At 55.9% G+C, this 13826-nt stretch overlaps 2 protein-coding genes across 5 annotated transcripts; one reads left to right on the top strand and one right to left on the bottom strand.

Moving 5' to 3' along the window:
- Nucleotides 1-2225: 2225 nt before the first annotated feature.
- C1QL4 (complement C1q like 4) lies at nt 2226-6352 on the top strand. Its single transcript, XM_031462636.2, has 2 exons — nt 2226-3487; nt 5562-6352. Exons 1-2 carry the CDS (start codon nt 2951-2953, stop codon nt 5739-5741), a joined length of 717 nt encoding a protein of 238 aa, XP_031318496.1. The 5' UTR covers nt 2226-2950; the 3' UTR covers nt 5742-6352.
- A 653-nt stretch (nt 6353-7005) lies between these two features.
- Nucleotides 7006-13494, bottom strand: TROAP (trophinin associated protein). Of its 4 annotated transcripts, none has more exons than XM_064490949.1 (15): nt 13393-13494; nt 12989-13143; nt 12701-12887; nt 12029-12186; nt 11802-11939; nt 11528-11610; nt 10974-11026; nt 10393-10541; nt 9333-9449; nt 9142-9225; nt 8982-9041; nt 8586-8717; nt 7794-8427; nt 7329-7522; nt 7006-7168 (listed from the first exon to the last, which is right to left on the bottom strand). In XM_064490949.1, exons 2-15 carry the CDS (start codon nt 13130-13132, stop codon nt 7121-7123), a joined length of 2181 nt encoding a protein of 726 aa, XP_064347019.1. In that variant the 5' UTR covers nt 13133-13143; nt 13393-13494; the 3' UTR covers nt 7006-7120. The 4 variants fall into 4 exon arrangements, 2 of the variants coding, with proteins under 2 accessions (XP_064347019.1, XP_010995719.3); XM_010997417.3 differs by having other exon boundaries at nt 10393-10514; XR_010382910.1 differs by lacking the exons at nt 7006-7168; nt 7329-7522; nt 7794-8427; ... (1 more) ...; nt 8982-9041; nt 9142-9225 and having other exon boundaries at nt 12127-12186.
- Nucleotides 13495-13826: the final 332 nt, after the last annotated feature.

The raw sequence follows: 13826 nt of genomic DNA, 5'->3' as shown, positions 1-13826 counted from the left end.
CTGCCGCCTGCAGCCCTGCTGGTCACTGAAACTCAGAGCCTGGGCTGGGGATGGGAGGAGAAGGGAAGCTCCAGAGAGAAGAGGGCTGGGACCTGGGTGAGTAGGAGAGGGGGTGGGGGGCCGGGCTGAGCAGAGAGGACCTTCAGTGTGTACATGGGGGGAGAGGGGGGAGGAGAGGGGTGGCAGGACCTGAGGTCGATGGGGCTTGGGGATCAGGCAGAGGAAGCCAGGGTGAACCCTGGCCTGCTCTCTGTCTCTGATCCATCCATCATCCAGCTGGGGGAGCAGATTCAGAATTAGACATGCATGGGGCCGACATGGCCCTCAGCCCCCCGAGGAAGACAAATGGCGACAAAGACCTTGAATAAAATTTGTATTTATGGTTGGAGGAGGCCCCTCCCCCACTGACTGCCAATCCTTTTTCTCCCAACCCTTTCAAGCATGTAGGGGCCTCCCTCCACACAGGCCCAGCCTCAGCAACCTGTTTTTTTCCTGCACCATTATGGGCTGGGAGGTGCAGGGAAGGGAAACAGGAGATGAGGGAATCACCTTCCACCCAATAATTATGCCCTGATGTGCTCGGTGCTCTCCATTTTACACAATGTACTCTTACATATCACAGTACTGGCTTATCCTCGTCTCTAAGAGATCCTTTGCAGCTGTCCACCTCCAGGGTCTCCAAACAACCTACTTTTGCCTCTGGCCCTGGGGTTCCTGTGAGCAAGAAATTGCCCCCAGAGGGGTCAGACCCTGAGGAAGGATGAAGATCCCTCATAGAGAAGGATCTATCAAAGCTTGTGTTTCCTCTTGGTCACTCAAATGACAGACACAGTCACCTCTCACAGGAGGGTTCCGAGCACTTAATCTGCATTTTAGTTATGTTATTTGCATAAACAATTTCAAATCCCTCCCCCAAATATTTATTACGTGGGGTCCAATCTCTATGAGTTTCTCTCTAACCACAGACCTGTGAGGAAGAGTGAAGGGGCAGAGATCCTGGGGCTAGACAAGGTCTGGGACCAGGACAAGGGTGGCAGGGCAAGAACTGCCTTCTGACTTTCTCCCTAGTAGACTCTCCTCTTCAGTCCTGAGGTGGAAGAGATGACATTCGTGGGGTCCCACATTTAGGAACTAAGAAGAAGACAAATGCAAAACCTCCCTTTAAACAGCCCTCACACATACACACACAAAGACAACAGCACAGTCCACAATCCCACTCACCCAGGGACACACAAGGCCAGGGTCCCATGGACACGTCCACACTTGCCAGCACACTGTCACAATGCACAGGCCCAGAGCCTACCACACTGCTGGAAGAACCGCCCCGCCTCCGCGTCTTCCCCACAGTTGATATGTCACATTGAAGTCCGAACACGGACCTGGGTGTCTCTCTGCAGCGCGCCATTTACATTTCTCTCTCGATCTGTCAACCTGTCTTGACTCCCGTCTCTCTCTCTCCGTCTCTGTCTCTCCCTCTCCCCCTCTGGGGCTGTCAGTTAGTCTCTTTTCCAAGCTTTGTCTCTGTCTCTGCATCTCTATCTGGCTTTCGTCTCTGATTTCTCTGTAGCTCCTTCTCGGCTTTCCTGTCGGTTTCCTGCTCACTCCCCAGGCTGATCTGTTTTCTCACTCTCTAGCTCCCTCACTCTCTCGATTGCTCTGCGCCCCTCAACACTGGGGGTCGAGGGTAGGAGTGCCTGGAGATTTGCCTCTTCTAGTTCAAACCAACACATACCCGTTGAATCCTTTACCATACATTATTGGGTCATTGGCACTGAGGGACATGGGGTAGCAAATTTCTATTTTTTTTCTCGCCCTTCTTGTTTGTTTGTGAGGTTTTTTTTTCTTTCTTTCTTCTTATTTATTTATTTATTTATTTATTTATTTATTTATTTATTTATTTATTTATTTATTTATTTATTTGGTGGGGGAGACAGGGAGGATTCTTTTCAGCTCAGGAATCCACCTGTTTTCTGTATGTATCTCAACCCCTTTTACCCCACCGCTGTTTCTGGCCTCCTCTGGGCTCTGGGAATACCAAACTCAGGGAAGAGGGTGAAAGTAAGCATAGGGTGGGGGCAATGAATCCCTGCAGTATTGGTTTAGAGCTGGGAAGGAACAGAGAGTAGAGGGATGCGGGTGGGGGCCGCTGCCTGCCCCGCCTCCGCGCTTCCTTCTCTGGGCGCCAGGGGTCGCTCCGCCCCCGGCCGCTTATAGCGGCTCTCGCCGCGCGGCTGCTCACACCACCCGCACTGCCGCCCCGGGAGGGAGGGGAGGAAGGTTAGGGACGCAGAGAGGGAGAGCGCTGGCTGGAGAGAGACGTGGGGCCAGGGCACCAGCAGGGGCTGGGGCCGCGGCTGGGGTAGAAAGGTGGGTCAGTGCTCGCCAAGAGCCAGGGCGCAAACCTACCAGGAGGTCGTGTCCGGTGGGCGCCACTCGCAGCGCAGAGCCTGGGACGTCCAGAGCGCGGAGAGTAGTCCCAGCTCCGGCAGAGAGCGATCCGTCTGGGTAGCAGGGGACTTAGGCGCCGCCATCCTTGAGAAAGCAGCTGTCCGGAGAGCAGGCATCCTAGATCTGTAAGAAACCAGCCGTCCGAGAAGCTACCGATTTCAGGCGCACGAGAGTGTTAGACTGAACAGGAGGGTAACAGAGGACCACGGACTCTGAACCGTCGGGAGCTGCCCCTGGCTCAACTCACGCGGGGACCTCCGCCTTGACGGAAGGTTTGGGGAACCGCAGCACTGAGGCGGGAGCCCGCAGGGGCGGGGGTGCCGGGAGCAGCCGTCGGGGGGATCCCGATCCAGGCCCGATCCCGGCCACCGCCTCCGGGGTCCGTGGAGAGCTCCGGGCCTCCGCCGCCATTGCGCCCAAGAGTGAGGAGGATTTGCTGGCCCTGGCCGCGTCGCGGCTGAGCCGCCGCAAGCGGGTGGCGGGCGCGGCCGTCGGGGTGGCCATGGTGCTGCTGCTGCTGGTGGCCATTCCGCTGCTAGTGCACAGCTCCCGCGGGCCGGCACACTACGAGATGCTGGGTCGCTGCCGCATGGTGTGCGACCCGCATGGGCCTCGGGGCACAGGATCCGACGGCGCGACCGCCTCCGTGACCCCCTTCCCTCCGGGCGCCAAGGGAGAGGTGGGCCGGCGGGGGAAGGCAGGTCTGCGAGGGCCCCCAGGACCGCCAGGTCCCAGAGGACCTCCAGGAGAGCCGGGCAGGCCAGGTCCCCCGGGCCCTCCCGGCCCAGGTCCCGGCGGGGTGGCGCCCCCTGCCGGCTACGTGCCTCGAATAGCTTTCTACGCTGGTCTGCGGCGGCCACACGAGGGTTACGAGGTGCTGCGTTTCGACGACGTGGTGACCAACGTGGGCAACGCTTACGAGGCGGCCAGTGGCAAGTTCACCTGCCCCATGTCAGGTGTCTACTTCTTCGCTTACCATGTGCTCATGCGCGGCGGTGACGGCACCAGCATGTGGGCTGACTTGATGAAGAATGGACAGGTGAGATGCCCCTCCCCCACCTAGCTCCAGACCTGGTAGCTTCCTAAATCTCTCTGCACTCATTACGCGACCCGAACCTCTTTCCCAAATAGGGTCACTAAGTCCAAGAAGGCCAGGTGGCCAAGAACTTAGAAATCACGTCATTTAGCTAAAGAGGAATTGGGGGCCAGAGAAAGGAAACGACCTGCCCAGGGTCTCACAGGGCATTAGGAATGGTACCTCAGAATAAGTACCTGAGGACTCGGAGCTTACTACTATCGCTGCAGCCGCTCCTTCACACTCCAACTGTAGACAACTGTACATCCAACCTCTTCGGTATTTCACGCTGCAATTAGCTTCTTTTCTCGTCCTGTCTTGGGTAGGTCTTCTGACCTTCTGGTTTCCCAGCTGCTCTGTGGGTGACTGACTGGAATCTGGCTCCTTCAAAATAGAATGGAATCTGGGTTTAAGGCAGTGGCAGTAGGTAGCTGTTCCTGTGTGGGGCATTAAACTTGGCTTTTTGAGAAAAAGGTAAAAAAGAAAGAAAACATTCGCTCATTTTCCAAGCAGCTCTTATTGCTAGCTCCTGGGCTTGGGACCATTTCTATAGTGGGCCTTACCCTCAGCTAATACTGAGTCGGTAGGCAGAGGTGAAAAATGGTGTGGCAGCTTAAGGGTCAGCCAGGTGGCTTGCCGGAATGAATATGGGAAAAAGAAAGAGGCAAAGGACAGATAAAGCAGAAGCCTTGGACCCTGGCCTAGTCCCTGCCCCTGTGATCTGAGTCGGAGTCACTACTGTCTTGGCTTGGGAGAAAAGCCTCAAAGACTCAGCTCAAGGTCCACGACATGCATAGAGGAAGAGAGAGGCCACAGTGGTGGAGGTGGGGAAAGGTGCCTGGGCCCCTGTAAGCTGCAGGGTGTAAGGTTGGGGCTGAGCTGTGACCTCCTAAATGCCTGTGTGCGATGGGGTGGTTTGACCGTGTCGCATCCGGCCTGCTCATCCCAGCTGTCAGAACCCCAGGTCTTGCTGCAGCAGCCTCCCTCCAAGACCCGCGGACACTGCACTGGGGTCTCCTCCCAGCAGAGATGCCCCGGGAACCCAGGGAAAGGGATTGAGAGTGTATATGTGTCCATATATGGGAGTGAGATAGTGTATTGTGTACGAGAATTAGTGTTAGTGCGTGATGCAAGTGTGTCTGTGGGTGCGGGGTGCAAAGGTGTGCGAGTAAAGGGGTGTCTACCTGCATGTGGCACTGTGCAGGTGTGTGTGTGGTCCATGCCAGGTGTCTGTGAGGGGCAAGGTGGGTAGTCTGTATCTAGAATGTGTCGGTTTCCGAGGAGGCGGGGGCTGCGTGGCTCCCACTCTGTATTCCGTGGTGCGGGCGCTGCGGCCCTGGGGAAGGTAAATAGTGATTAGAATAATGATGAATAATTAATGAGTTAATAACCAACCCCCGCGGGACAGGAAAAGGGGGGCTGGAGAGGGGGCTGGTAGTGAGAGGCGAACAGCAGCAGAGGCCAAAGGGCAGGAGGGTCTACCTGTTGGGGCAGAAGGCGACCCCCACATCGGGGCGCCCACCGGCGCTAGGAGGGGAAATCTAGCAGGGGCAGGAATGCATCATCGCACCTTCCCAGGGCCCCCACACTCTTGCGTACGCACAGACACGCCTGTGCTCTATCACTGGAGGAACGGAATGCAAATTTAGGAGATCAGAGAGGGTTCAGAATCTTGAAATTATCCTTTAGGCTAATTTTATTTTTTTTAATGACAATAATAATAGCAAAACCTATACAGCTTTGTGCAAAGCACTGTTCTAACACACTTCACACTCACTTAATCCTATAACCTTATGAGGAAGGCTCTGTTCCTACCTTCCACCTTATAGCTCAAACAGGACCAGAGAAGGCATGAAACTTGCCCCAGTCACAGCACCTAGTGAATGGCAGTGCCTGCGAAGCACCTTGTCCTTCCCAATCCCTGCAGCCTTCTACCCTCACGTCTCCTTCACAGACCCAGCTGCACCTCCTCGGCCGACCCCTCGTCACCCCAACTTGGCACAGGGCGTGAGTGGGTTGTTCTGTTCTCCGTCACTAGGTCCGAGCCAGCGCCATTGCTCAGGATGCGGACCAGAACTACGACTACGCCAGCAACAGCGTCATCCTGCACTTGGATGTGGGAGATGAAGTCTTCATCAAGCTGGACGGCGGGAAGGTGCATGGCGGTAACACCAACAAGTACAGCACCTTCTCTGGCTTCATCATCTACCCGGACTGAGCCGGGCCTCATCCCCCACATCCCTGCTCGCCCTTCGCCTCCGCTCCTCTCCTCACCCACCTTCACCTGGCCCCACCCAAGGCGCCACCCCATCCTTCGAGAACCTGGCGGTGGAGCAGACCCTCCCCCTCTCGGAGGTGGCCTTAGTGGGCGGACTCTTGCTGCTCCAGGGTATAAGCGGCTGGGGAGCAGAGGAAGCGCAGAGAGGAAGCATCCGTGTGCAGGCATGTGAAAGCCAGGACAGGGGCGGAGGTCATGCCCTCTCTTTTGCCGGGAGCTAGGGAACAGTTTCACTAGACGCAGCTCCGAGGTATGGAAAGCAGAAAACAGAAGGGAAACCCTGGCTTTTTCCGAGGGAGAAAACAGAAACAGAAGGAGCCCATCTAGGCAGGAGAAGAGACATTAGGATGGGGTAGGCGCTGGTCCTCTGTCCTGACTTCTCTAGCCATCCCCTCTTCCCCTCATCTCCATTTTCAGGCTCCAGGCTCTAGTCATGGCGGCCTTCCTGTGAACTGGAGGAACCAGTGAATTCTTTCCTAGCATTTAAAATTCATCCTGTACAGCCCCTACTTCACCCCGATCCAGGTTAGGCCCTGGGGCTACAGCTGCTGTTGCCTCTTCCAATAAAGTGAAGTTGGAGAATGTGAGTGCCTCTTAACTTGGTGCACGGAGAGGGAAAAAGTGGCTGACCCTGTCCTCACTCCTCTCAAGGATCCCCCACTCTGACTATCATTCTGCCAGAGGCAAAGGTTTATTCCTGGCAAGGCCTGTCTCTGGAGTAGGAGGGGAGTAGCCCAGGGTTCCCACTCTGATATGGGGAAGGAAGGGTACCAGCTTCAGGAGAGCTTTGAGGACTCACACTGTAGGGAGACACCAACCAGAGTGGCACTAACAAGGGAGGATTCCAAAGATCTGGGTCTCATGCTTTTGCTTTCAGCCCAATGCAGGGAGAGAATTCTAAGGAGCTCTAGGCGATGAGCGAACTGTTGATGGCTCCTGGAAGGGCCATGATCTCAGGGAGCAAGGAGAAGAGCAGTCCCCAAAGGCCCACTCCCGCTTCCCCAACACACTCAACTCAGAGCTTGCCGGGTGGGTGGGGTGGGCAGGAGTGGGATGCTAGGACAGCTCCTAGGTAAGGGAGCTTGGGGGATCCTGAGAACCCAGGGCTGACATCTAAGCTGGGGGACACTGCCACCTTGTGGGCAATTGGAGAGCAACAGCAGTAGTTGGCCTAGGGCCAGAGGAAAACAGACATTTGGACACTTTAGAAACTTTATTGAAGGACAAAAGGGTGTTGGCTCCCAATCCATGGAGCAGAAAATAAATAAGGGTTAAAAGGAAGGAGCAAGGCAGCACAGGAATGGGTAGAGGCGGATGCCTCATGACGGAGAGTCCTGTGGGGCAGGAGAACCGACTGGAATAAAACTCTGAAGAGAGAGAAGAGCTTGTTACAGCCCGGCCATCTTTGCACCGCAGCCAACTCTTCCTATTGACCTCCGTAAAGGAGCCGAGGCTGGCCGCCTCCCCACCTCCTACTTCCCACAGGCCTGCTGTGCAGGCATAGCTGGCTGCAGCCTGGAGGCTCACCAGGGCGTCCTGCCATTCCAGCAGCGTGGCTACAGGGTTGGTGCAGACCCGGGTGAGGCCTGAGGGAGGCGCTCGGCTGGTGTAGAAGGCACACTCATCATCCAGGCGGGCCTCGTGGAAGCAGTGGATGGCGGTCAGACATGATTTGAGGCGCTGCCTCAGGGCCAGGGTTCGAGGCGCCAGACTGCTGAGGTCTGAGGGCCAGGGGCCATGGAGAGTTCAGGGAGGACTCTGGACTCCTAGACTCCCAACCATATACTGCTCTGTCCCACTCCCCAACCAAAGGCCAAGCCAATTAGGAACACAGGGCTGAAAGCACAGCTCCCCCTTTCTTCCTGAGGGAGAGACGGGCTGGAGCAAGGCAGGTAGGGGAAAGAAAGCATGGGATCACCTGGTGCGGGGCAGGCCCCGCTCCAGCCAGATGAGCACCTTCTTTGTTCACAACCCCTTCAACCAGCTCCTTACCTGCCTGGCCTGGTGGGGGCCTCAGAGACTGGAGTGAGTGGATAGGGGGGCTGGCGCAAAGTGGGTGTTGAGAGGAGAAGGTCAGGGTGGTGGTCGCTGGAGCCCACTGACTGCAGCAGGGGTGTCGGCTGGACTCTGGACTTCTGGGTTCTGGGGAGCAGGCCTCTGATACCCCAGGCTCTATCCTAGGGGAGGGCTCTGGGAGTCCTGTCTGCCCCTGGGGGCAGGCCTGAAGGGGTCCAGGCTCTCCCGGAGGGCAGGGCTCCGGCATCTCAGGCTGTTCCCGGGTGGAGGGCTCTGGTGTCTCAGGCTCCCTCCTCTGGTGGGACTCTCTGGTCCCTGGCTCTGCTGGAGGGCAGGGCTGAGCCACCTCAGGCTCTGCTCCAGGGCAGGGCTCCAGTTCCCCACACTCCTCTGGAAGGTGGGGCTCTGGCTGCCCAGAGTGTTGTAACAGTCCAGGAAGGTGGATAGACCCAGGATTATGCTCTGGGGCATTCAGTGTTCTAGAAATTTCAGCCAGCAGGGGCTGAAGTTCAACCATATCCAGAGAGGAGCCCCCACTAAGGGAGGCACATTTGCCCTCTGCCAGCCCCTCTACCTCCTGTCGCAAAAGCTGTTGCAGGATACTGATGCGCTGTGGGTGGGAGAGAGTACCCCAACGTGATGTCAAGATGTGGGTGCAAGTCTCGTACGCACACTGTCCTATTCCCATACCCGCCCCCCTCCTGTCTGTCTTGCCTCCAGCCCTGTCACTGCCCATCGGCATCAAAGCTGTTGCCCACACAGGCCCACCTGCATCTTCAGCTCCTGGAGGTTGGGGGTTCTATTGGGGTGGGGTCCATGAGTTGCCATGGGTGGCTTCCCAGACCCCTCCGGCAACCTTATACAACTCTCCTGGTCAAATAACCGGACTGCAATCTGTTCCTGCCACATAGGAGGAGAGGGGCCATGTGAGGAAGCCAGGCTGGGGTAGGAAGAAGACTAGTGTCTTCTTCTAGGAGTCCCACCCTCACGAGGAAGGGATTAGGTCCTTAATTGAGAGGCCCTAGACTTGGATTAGGAGGGGCAGCAGAGAAGTAGGGAGAGTTGGGTAGCTTTTTCAGAGAGCCACCTGCCTCAAAACTGCTGGGCCTCAGGCCCGCAGGACAGAGCGAGGAATCTGAGCATGGGAAGGTTGCAGGTACTTACCCAAGGCAGGGCAGGCTCTTCAGGGCAAGGCTGAGGGGAGAGGCCACTCAACCATCGGGCCTGGGACAGAAGTGAGATGCCATAACTCTCCCTGTAACCATGCATTCCCTTCCTCCTGGAGCCCTGGCCTATGACAGCTACCCACCCTGCCGTCTCTTACCTGTGGAACTCTGGGGGCTGATGGGAGGGGTGTGAACTGAGTTTTGGGGCGGAATGCGAGACGCCGCAACACTGAATATGAGGTCTGGGGAGAGATGGGGGTGGCTGAGCCGGAACAAAACCTGGACCCAGCAGGGATCCCAGCCAGACTGTTCTGCCCTTGCCCAGCCCCCAGGAATTGTGGATACAAACTGGAGCTGAGGGGCCAGGGGAGGGTACACGCTGAGCCCGTCCAAAGGGTGATGGTCGGGTGACAGAAGGTGGCACTACTCGGCCAGGGGAGGGCATCAGGCAGGAGCCGCAGCCATCCTGTGGAGAAGGACGAGGTGGAAGAGTGATCCCTCCTACTTTGCACTGCTGTGTTGTTCTTACTTCAGCAGCCAGTGGGATTTTTGTAAGATCTATCAAATCATGGCCCTCCCTTGTTCCTCCCTGCTCCCCACTGCTTTCCACTCACCCCAAGTAAAAGCCAAGGTCTCACACTGGTTTACAAACCCCTACCCAACCTGATCCTATCACCACTCTAACCTCACTTCCTGTCTTTACTCTGCTTCAGCCTTGCCTTTTTGCTGATCCTTAAACACAATGGGCACATCCCCTCTTTTCATCAGTAGTTCTCGTGGCCTGGAACAGTCTTCCCCCAGATATCTGCATGGCTCACTCCCTCAGCTCTTTCTGCTCTTCACTTAGCCACCCCTTCTCCATGGGAGTCCCCTGACCAATCTATTTCAAACTGCAATACCCAGTCCCCTTCCACTTCTCCTTCCCCTTCAGTGCCTTATTTTTTTCTTTTACAGATTACTTATCACTATATGACAAACTATATAACTTATGTATGTGTTTATTTTTGCTCCCCCTTCTAGAATGTGAACTTATTTACTACTGTATACCCAGAACATTGCTTGGCACACGGTAGCTGGTCAATAAACACTTGTGGAGTGAACGCATGAATGTTTTTGGCTGACAAGTGTCAGATCTGTCTCACTCTTGGAACTGATCTGATGTTGATACAAATATATACCAGACTGTGGCCTCTCACTTCCAGGCCTCAGATACATGGTAAACAGAGGCCGGTCCCACTTGGGAGAGGGCCTGGACCCATCTGGGGCAAATCAGGACCCAGTTAACATCCAGAGGCCCAGGCCAGGACTGCCTGGCTCCACCCACAGTCCTCAGTGCCAGCTGCTGCTGGGGAATTGCCCCATGCATCTCCCCAACTCCCCTCCCCCATCTCAAGAGGGTCCCATCTCACCCTGCTGTGGGTTGTCTCTCGGGTTTCTTTTAACAGTACCCGCTTGGCCAGACCAAGGGGGCCCCCTCCTCCTTCATCTGAGTGAATGACAACTTCATGTTCTCCTTCAGGGAGAGAGGAAGCTAGAAGACAGACATTTTCTGTAGTGTCTGGAACACACATCAAAGGTTGGTACAGGGCTTTGCAACCTCTGAGGAGGGTATGCCAGTTTGACAGCCCCCAGTGCACTAGCAGGGGCAGGGACCCCATCCAGCATCCCTTTGAAGCCTAGCACAATCTCAGTAACCACTCATTAATCTGAACACCCTGAGTGGGTGGGGGTGTGGTGATAGCTCTTAGGGGTTGAGGAGTGAACAACGAGTGGAAGGTAAACCTTGCAGAAAGTGGCAGAGAGAAGGTAGAAATGGGGACCACATCCTTCGACACCAGTGCAACTGGGCCAACCTCCGGACTATCAAGAAGGTCCCTTCCCCTCTGGCTCCTTCTGACCTGGCCTGCCCCCTGAGCCTGCTGAGCTTTCATGTCTTGCTCCCTGCTCCAAGCAGACCCCTGCTCCTCTCTCCCCGGCCAGACACACTCACCGGGCTGGACAGGGATCTCCCGAAGTAATCCTGAGGCCTGGCTCACTGAAGTCCTGATGACAATAAGGACAGCAGCTTGCTAGTCACTGAGTACCAAGTAAGAGCTGGGCACTGTGCTAAGTGCTTTACAAACATCATCTCATTTAATTCTCACAACAATCTCAAATGCTGATACAAACATTATCTTCATTTGACAGATTAAAGAAACTGAACCTCGGAGGTTAGGGCAAGCTTGCACAGCCTTTAAGTGCCCAGAGTCAAGAATCTAACGCAAACCCCATTTATTGCCACAGTCTATGCTCTGGCCACTAAACAAAAGAGATGGCACCTCTCATTTCTTTCCCCTTCCTTCCCCCATAACCTGAAGAAATGGATGTTATACCGAGGACTGGTGATGAAGGCCTGAACCCCATTCCAAGGGCTCACCCTGGGCAGTCACAGGTTCCCTGCCCGGGTTGGTGGGAAGTCCTAAAGCTACTGGAAGGCCCCTGTTCTGAGGGACCCCTGTATGAGACACTGGATCATTCTTTTTCAAATGACCCTCTTCTCCTTACCTGCTGCTGCCACCTGTCTCTTTTCTTAGCTCCTGGAAATGAGGACGAGCAGAAGGGTGAGAAGAAGGTCCTGAAGGAGGAATCTGATCCATAGGAGCAAGGGAAAAGGCAGAGTCAGAGGCAGGGCCCAAATCTTCAGGCCCCATCACCAATCCCACATGCCTTGACACCACCCCTTTGGCTCATCACAAGGTACCTTCTCTTCCAAGGCCCAGCTTTGTCCTTGGAAGGAGGTCCCAGAAGCACCGAGTATCAGCCCATCAAGGACACTCACCAGAGCTTCTAGCCTCTGGGGACAAAAGGTCCGGCTGCGAGGTCCTGGTCCCTCTAGCCTTGAGAAGCAGGAAGCCCTGGCAGGGTCCAGTCGGTGGGTGGGGGTTCTGGGGGCCAAATATGCAGAGGCCCGGGCATGCTAGGACCCCAAAAGAGGTTATCAGCACAGGCTCAGGAATCCCTCCCCAGTCCATCCCAGCCTGATCTCTTCCTATCCTGGCTCATTACCTGGCCCCTCCGGGCGGTGCCTCCCTGGCTCTCTCGAATCAGTACTCTCTGAGCCAAACTGGGCTGGCGCCCAAGGCGACAGCTCTTCACCCCCTCACCTGACAGGATGGTGGCCAGGGCTGCAGGGTCAGCCACAAACTCTATGGTCCCTGGAGCCTCTGCAAGGGAAGAGGAGAAGAAAAGGTGAAAAGGAACAGGAAGTGGGGAGGCTGAGGGGCCAGGGAGCCTAGCAGTCACCTTGAGGTGCAAGAGGGAGCCAAAGAGATTCATGTAATTGAACTCAACTCACCATTCACAGAACTTTACTCTGTGTAAAACACTACTCTAGGCACTGGCGCCAAGAGATGAGTAAGACAAAGCCCCATCCTCAATCAGCTATTATCAAACTATAGAGAGGTAACAGACTCAAGCAAAGCATAGACATGTTATAAAAGAAGTACAGCAAAATACTAGAACACAGAGCAATTGACGGGGGATGCTGCAAAAGACTTTAGAAGAGATGACATTCTGCTGAAGGAAGAAAAGGGCTTCTAAGAGCAAAGAGGTTTCCAGGAACAGGTATTAGGACTTATAGTAAACAGGGGTGGGGGGTGCAAAGCTCCCAAACTCCACTGCACCCAACCCATTTTCCAACTTAGCCAAGGAGACAGTTTTCAATCCTTCAACAAGTACCTGTCTGGGGAGGGAGCCTAGGCCCCACATTTTGTCCCCCAGGGCTAGGCCTGAGCTCCTCCAAGGGATTCCGGAGCTGAGTGCTCCCCACCGATTTCTCTGATTGGTCTGCTTGAAGTGTGGCTTTCGGCCTGGGGCCTGCTGAGTCAGCGAGGGGAGGCTGAATACTGAGCTTCTGCACCAATCTCTGGGGAAGAGAACAAAAAGCTGGGGCTTAGCGTTTGGGTGCATTGCTGGTGTGTGCTGCCTCCTTGTAGCTACTGTCTTCACCCCTCAGGCCCCTCTTACCCTTGGATCTTGGTTCTCCTGGTCCAGGGCGCAGAGTTTGGCCGTGGGGAGAGGAGGACGTCTCTGAGAGCGAACGGGAATCTTGCTAGGGGTGGGAGATACACTCCGGAGGAGAGGATCCTTCGTGGTTTGGAGGGTGGTCATGACGGCTACAACTAAGACGGAGAAGAAGGCAGGGTCGGGGATCAAAGGTCAGCCAGTTCGAGGCTTCGGTCCTGACTTCCCTGATACTCCCACCTCCGCTCAAATCCATGCGCCCATAAGATCCGGTGCCTACAAGGTCGCTTTTCTAGGCGTCGCCTCCTGACACCCGGAGCCTATTCTTTCGCCCCAGGACCCCGAGCTGCCTCTCCTCCCTATGAGCCCCCGCAGCCCTCATTCCCTCCAGGATTTCCATGCCGCACCTCCCCTGGAACCCCTCAGAGTCGCCCCCAGTGCTTTCGCTATTTCCCCGGACTCTGTCGGCTCCTGCTGCAGATACTTCCCCAGTTTGTAAAATACACCAAGCTCCTGATTGGCTCGTCTACGCTCCCGCGGAGGCGCATGACGCATGACTCAGCTGTCCAATCCACAGGCTTCGGAGGCGGGCGCAAAAGAAGGACTAGTGGTCGAGCCGCTTTCTGGCCAGGAAAAACCTGACCCGACTCAATCAGCCAATCCGAGAGCGGAGCGCGGGGTGGAAGGCGGGGAAAGAAGAAGGAGCAGACCGTTCTGAGGCTAGGGAAGGCGTGGCGCTCCAAGTCCGGGCGACAACGGGCGCCGTCTACTCTCGCGAGGTCTCGGGACCGGTGCGGAATGAATCAGTCTCGCGGCACTGTGGGGAGGGCTGACCTCCTGC

Source organism: Camelus dromedarius, chromosome 11 (genome assembly GCF_036321535.1).
Source record: "Camelus dromedarius isolate mCamDro1 chromosome 11, mCamDro1.pat, whole genome shotgun sequence".
In the NCBI taxonomy this organism is placed as follows: domain Eukaryota; kingdom Metazoa; phylum Chordata; class Mammalia; order Artiodactyla; family Camelidae; genus Camelus; species Camelus dromedarius.
This window is presented reverse-complemented; position numbering and strand designations above follow the sequence as displayed.

What these genes read in the sequence shown, in the direction of transcription:
- C1QL4 (XM_031462636.2), top strand. Translation starts at nt 2,951, where the DNA reads ATGGTGCTGCTGCTGCTGGTGGCCATTCCGCTGCTAGTGCACAGCTCC. An exon ending in ACTTGATGAAGAATGGACAG is followed by an intron (nt 3,488 to 5,561) that starts GTGAGATGCCCC and finishes CTCCGTCACTAG; the next exon opens with GTCCGAGCCAGCGCCATTGC.
- TROAP (XM_064490949.1), bottom strand. Translation starts at nt 13,132, where the DNA reads ATGACCACCCTCCAAACCACGAAGGATCCTCTCCTCCGGAGTGTATCT. An exon ending in GCACCGCCCGGAGGGGCCAG is followed by an intron (nt 11,940 to 12,028) that starts GTAATGAGCCAG and finishes TTGGGGTCCTAG; the next exon opens with CATGCCCGGGCCTCTGCATA. An exon ending in GCCCCCACCAGGCCAGGCAG is followed by an intron (nt 7,523 to 7,793) that starts GTAAGGAGCTGG and finishes CCTGGCCCTCAG; the next exon opens with ACCTCAGCAGTCTGGCGCCT.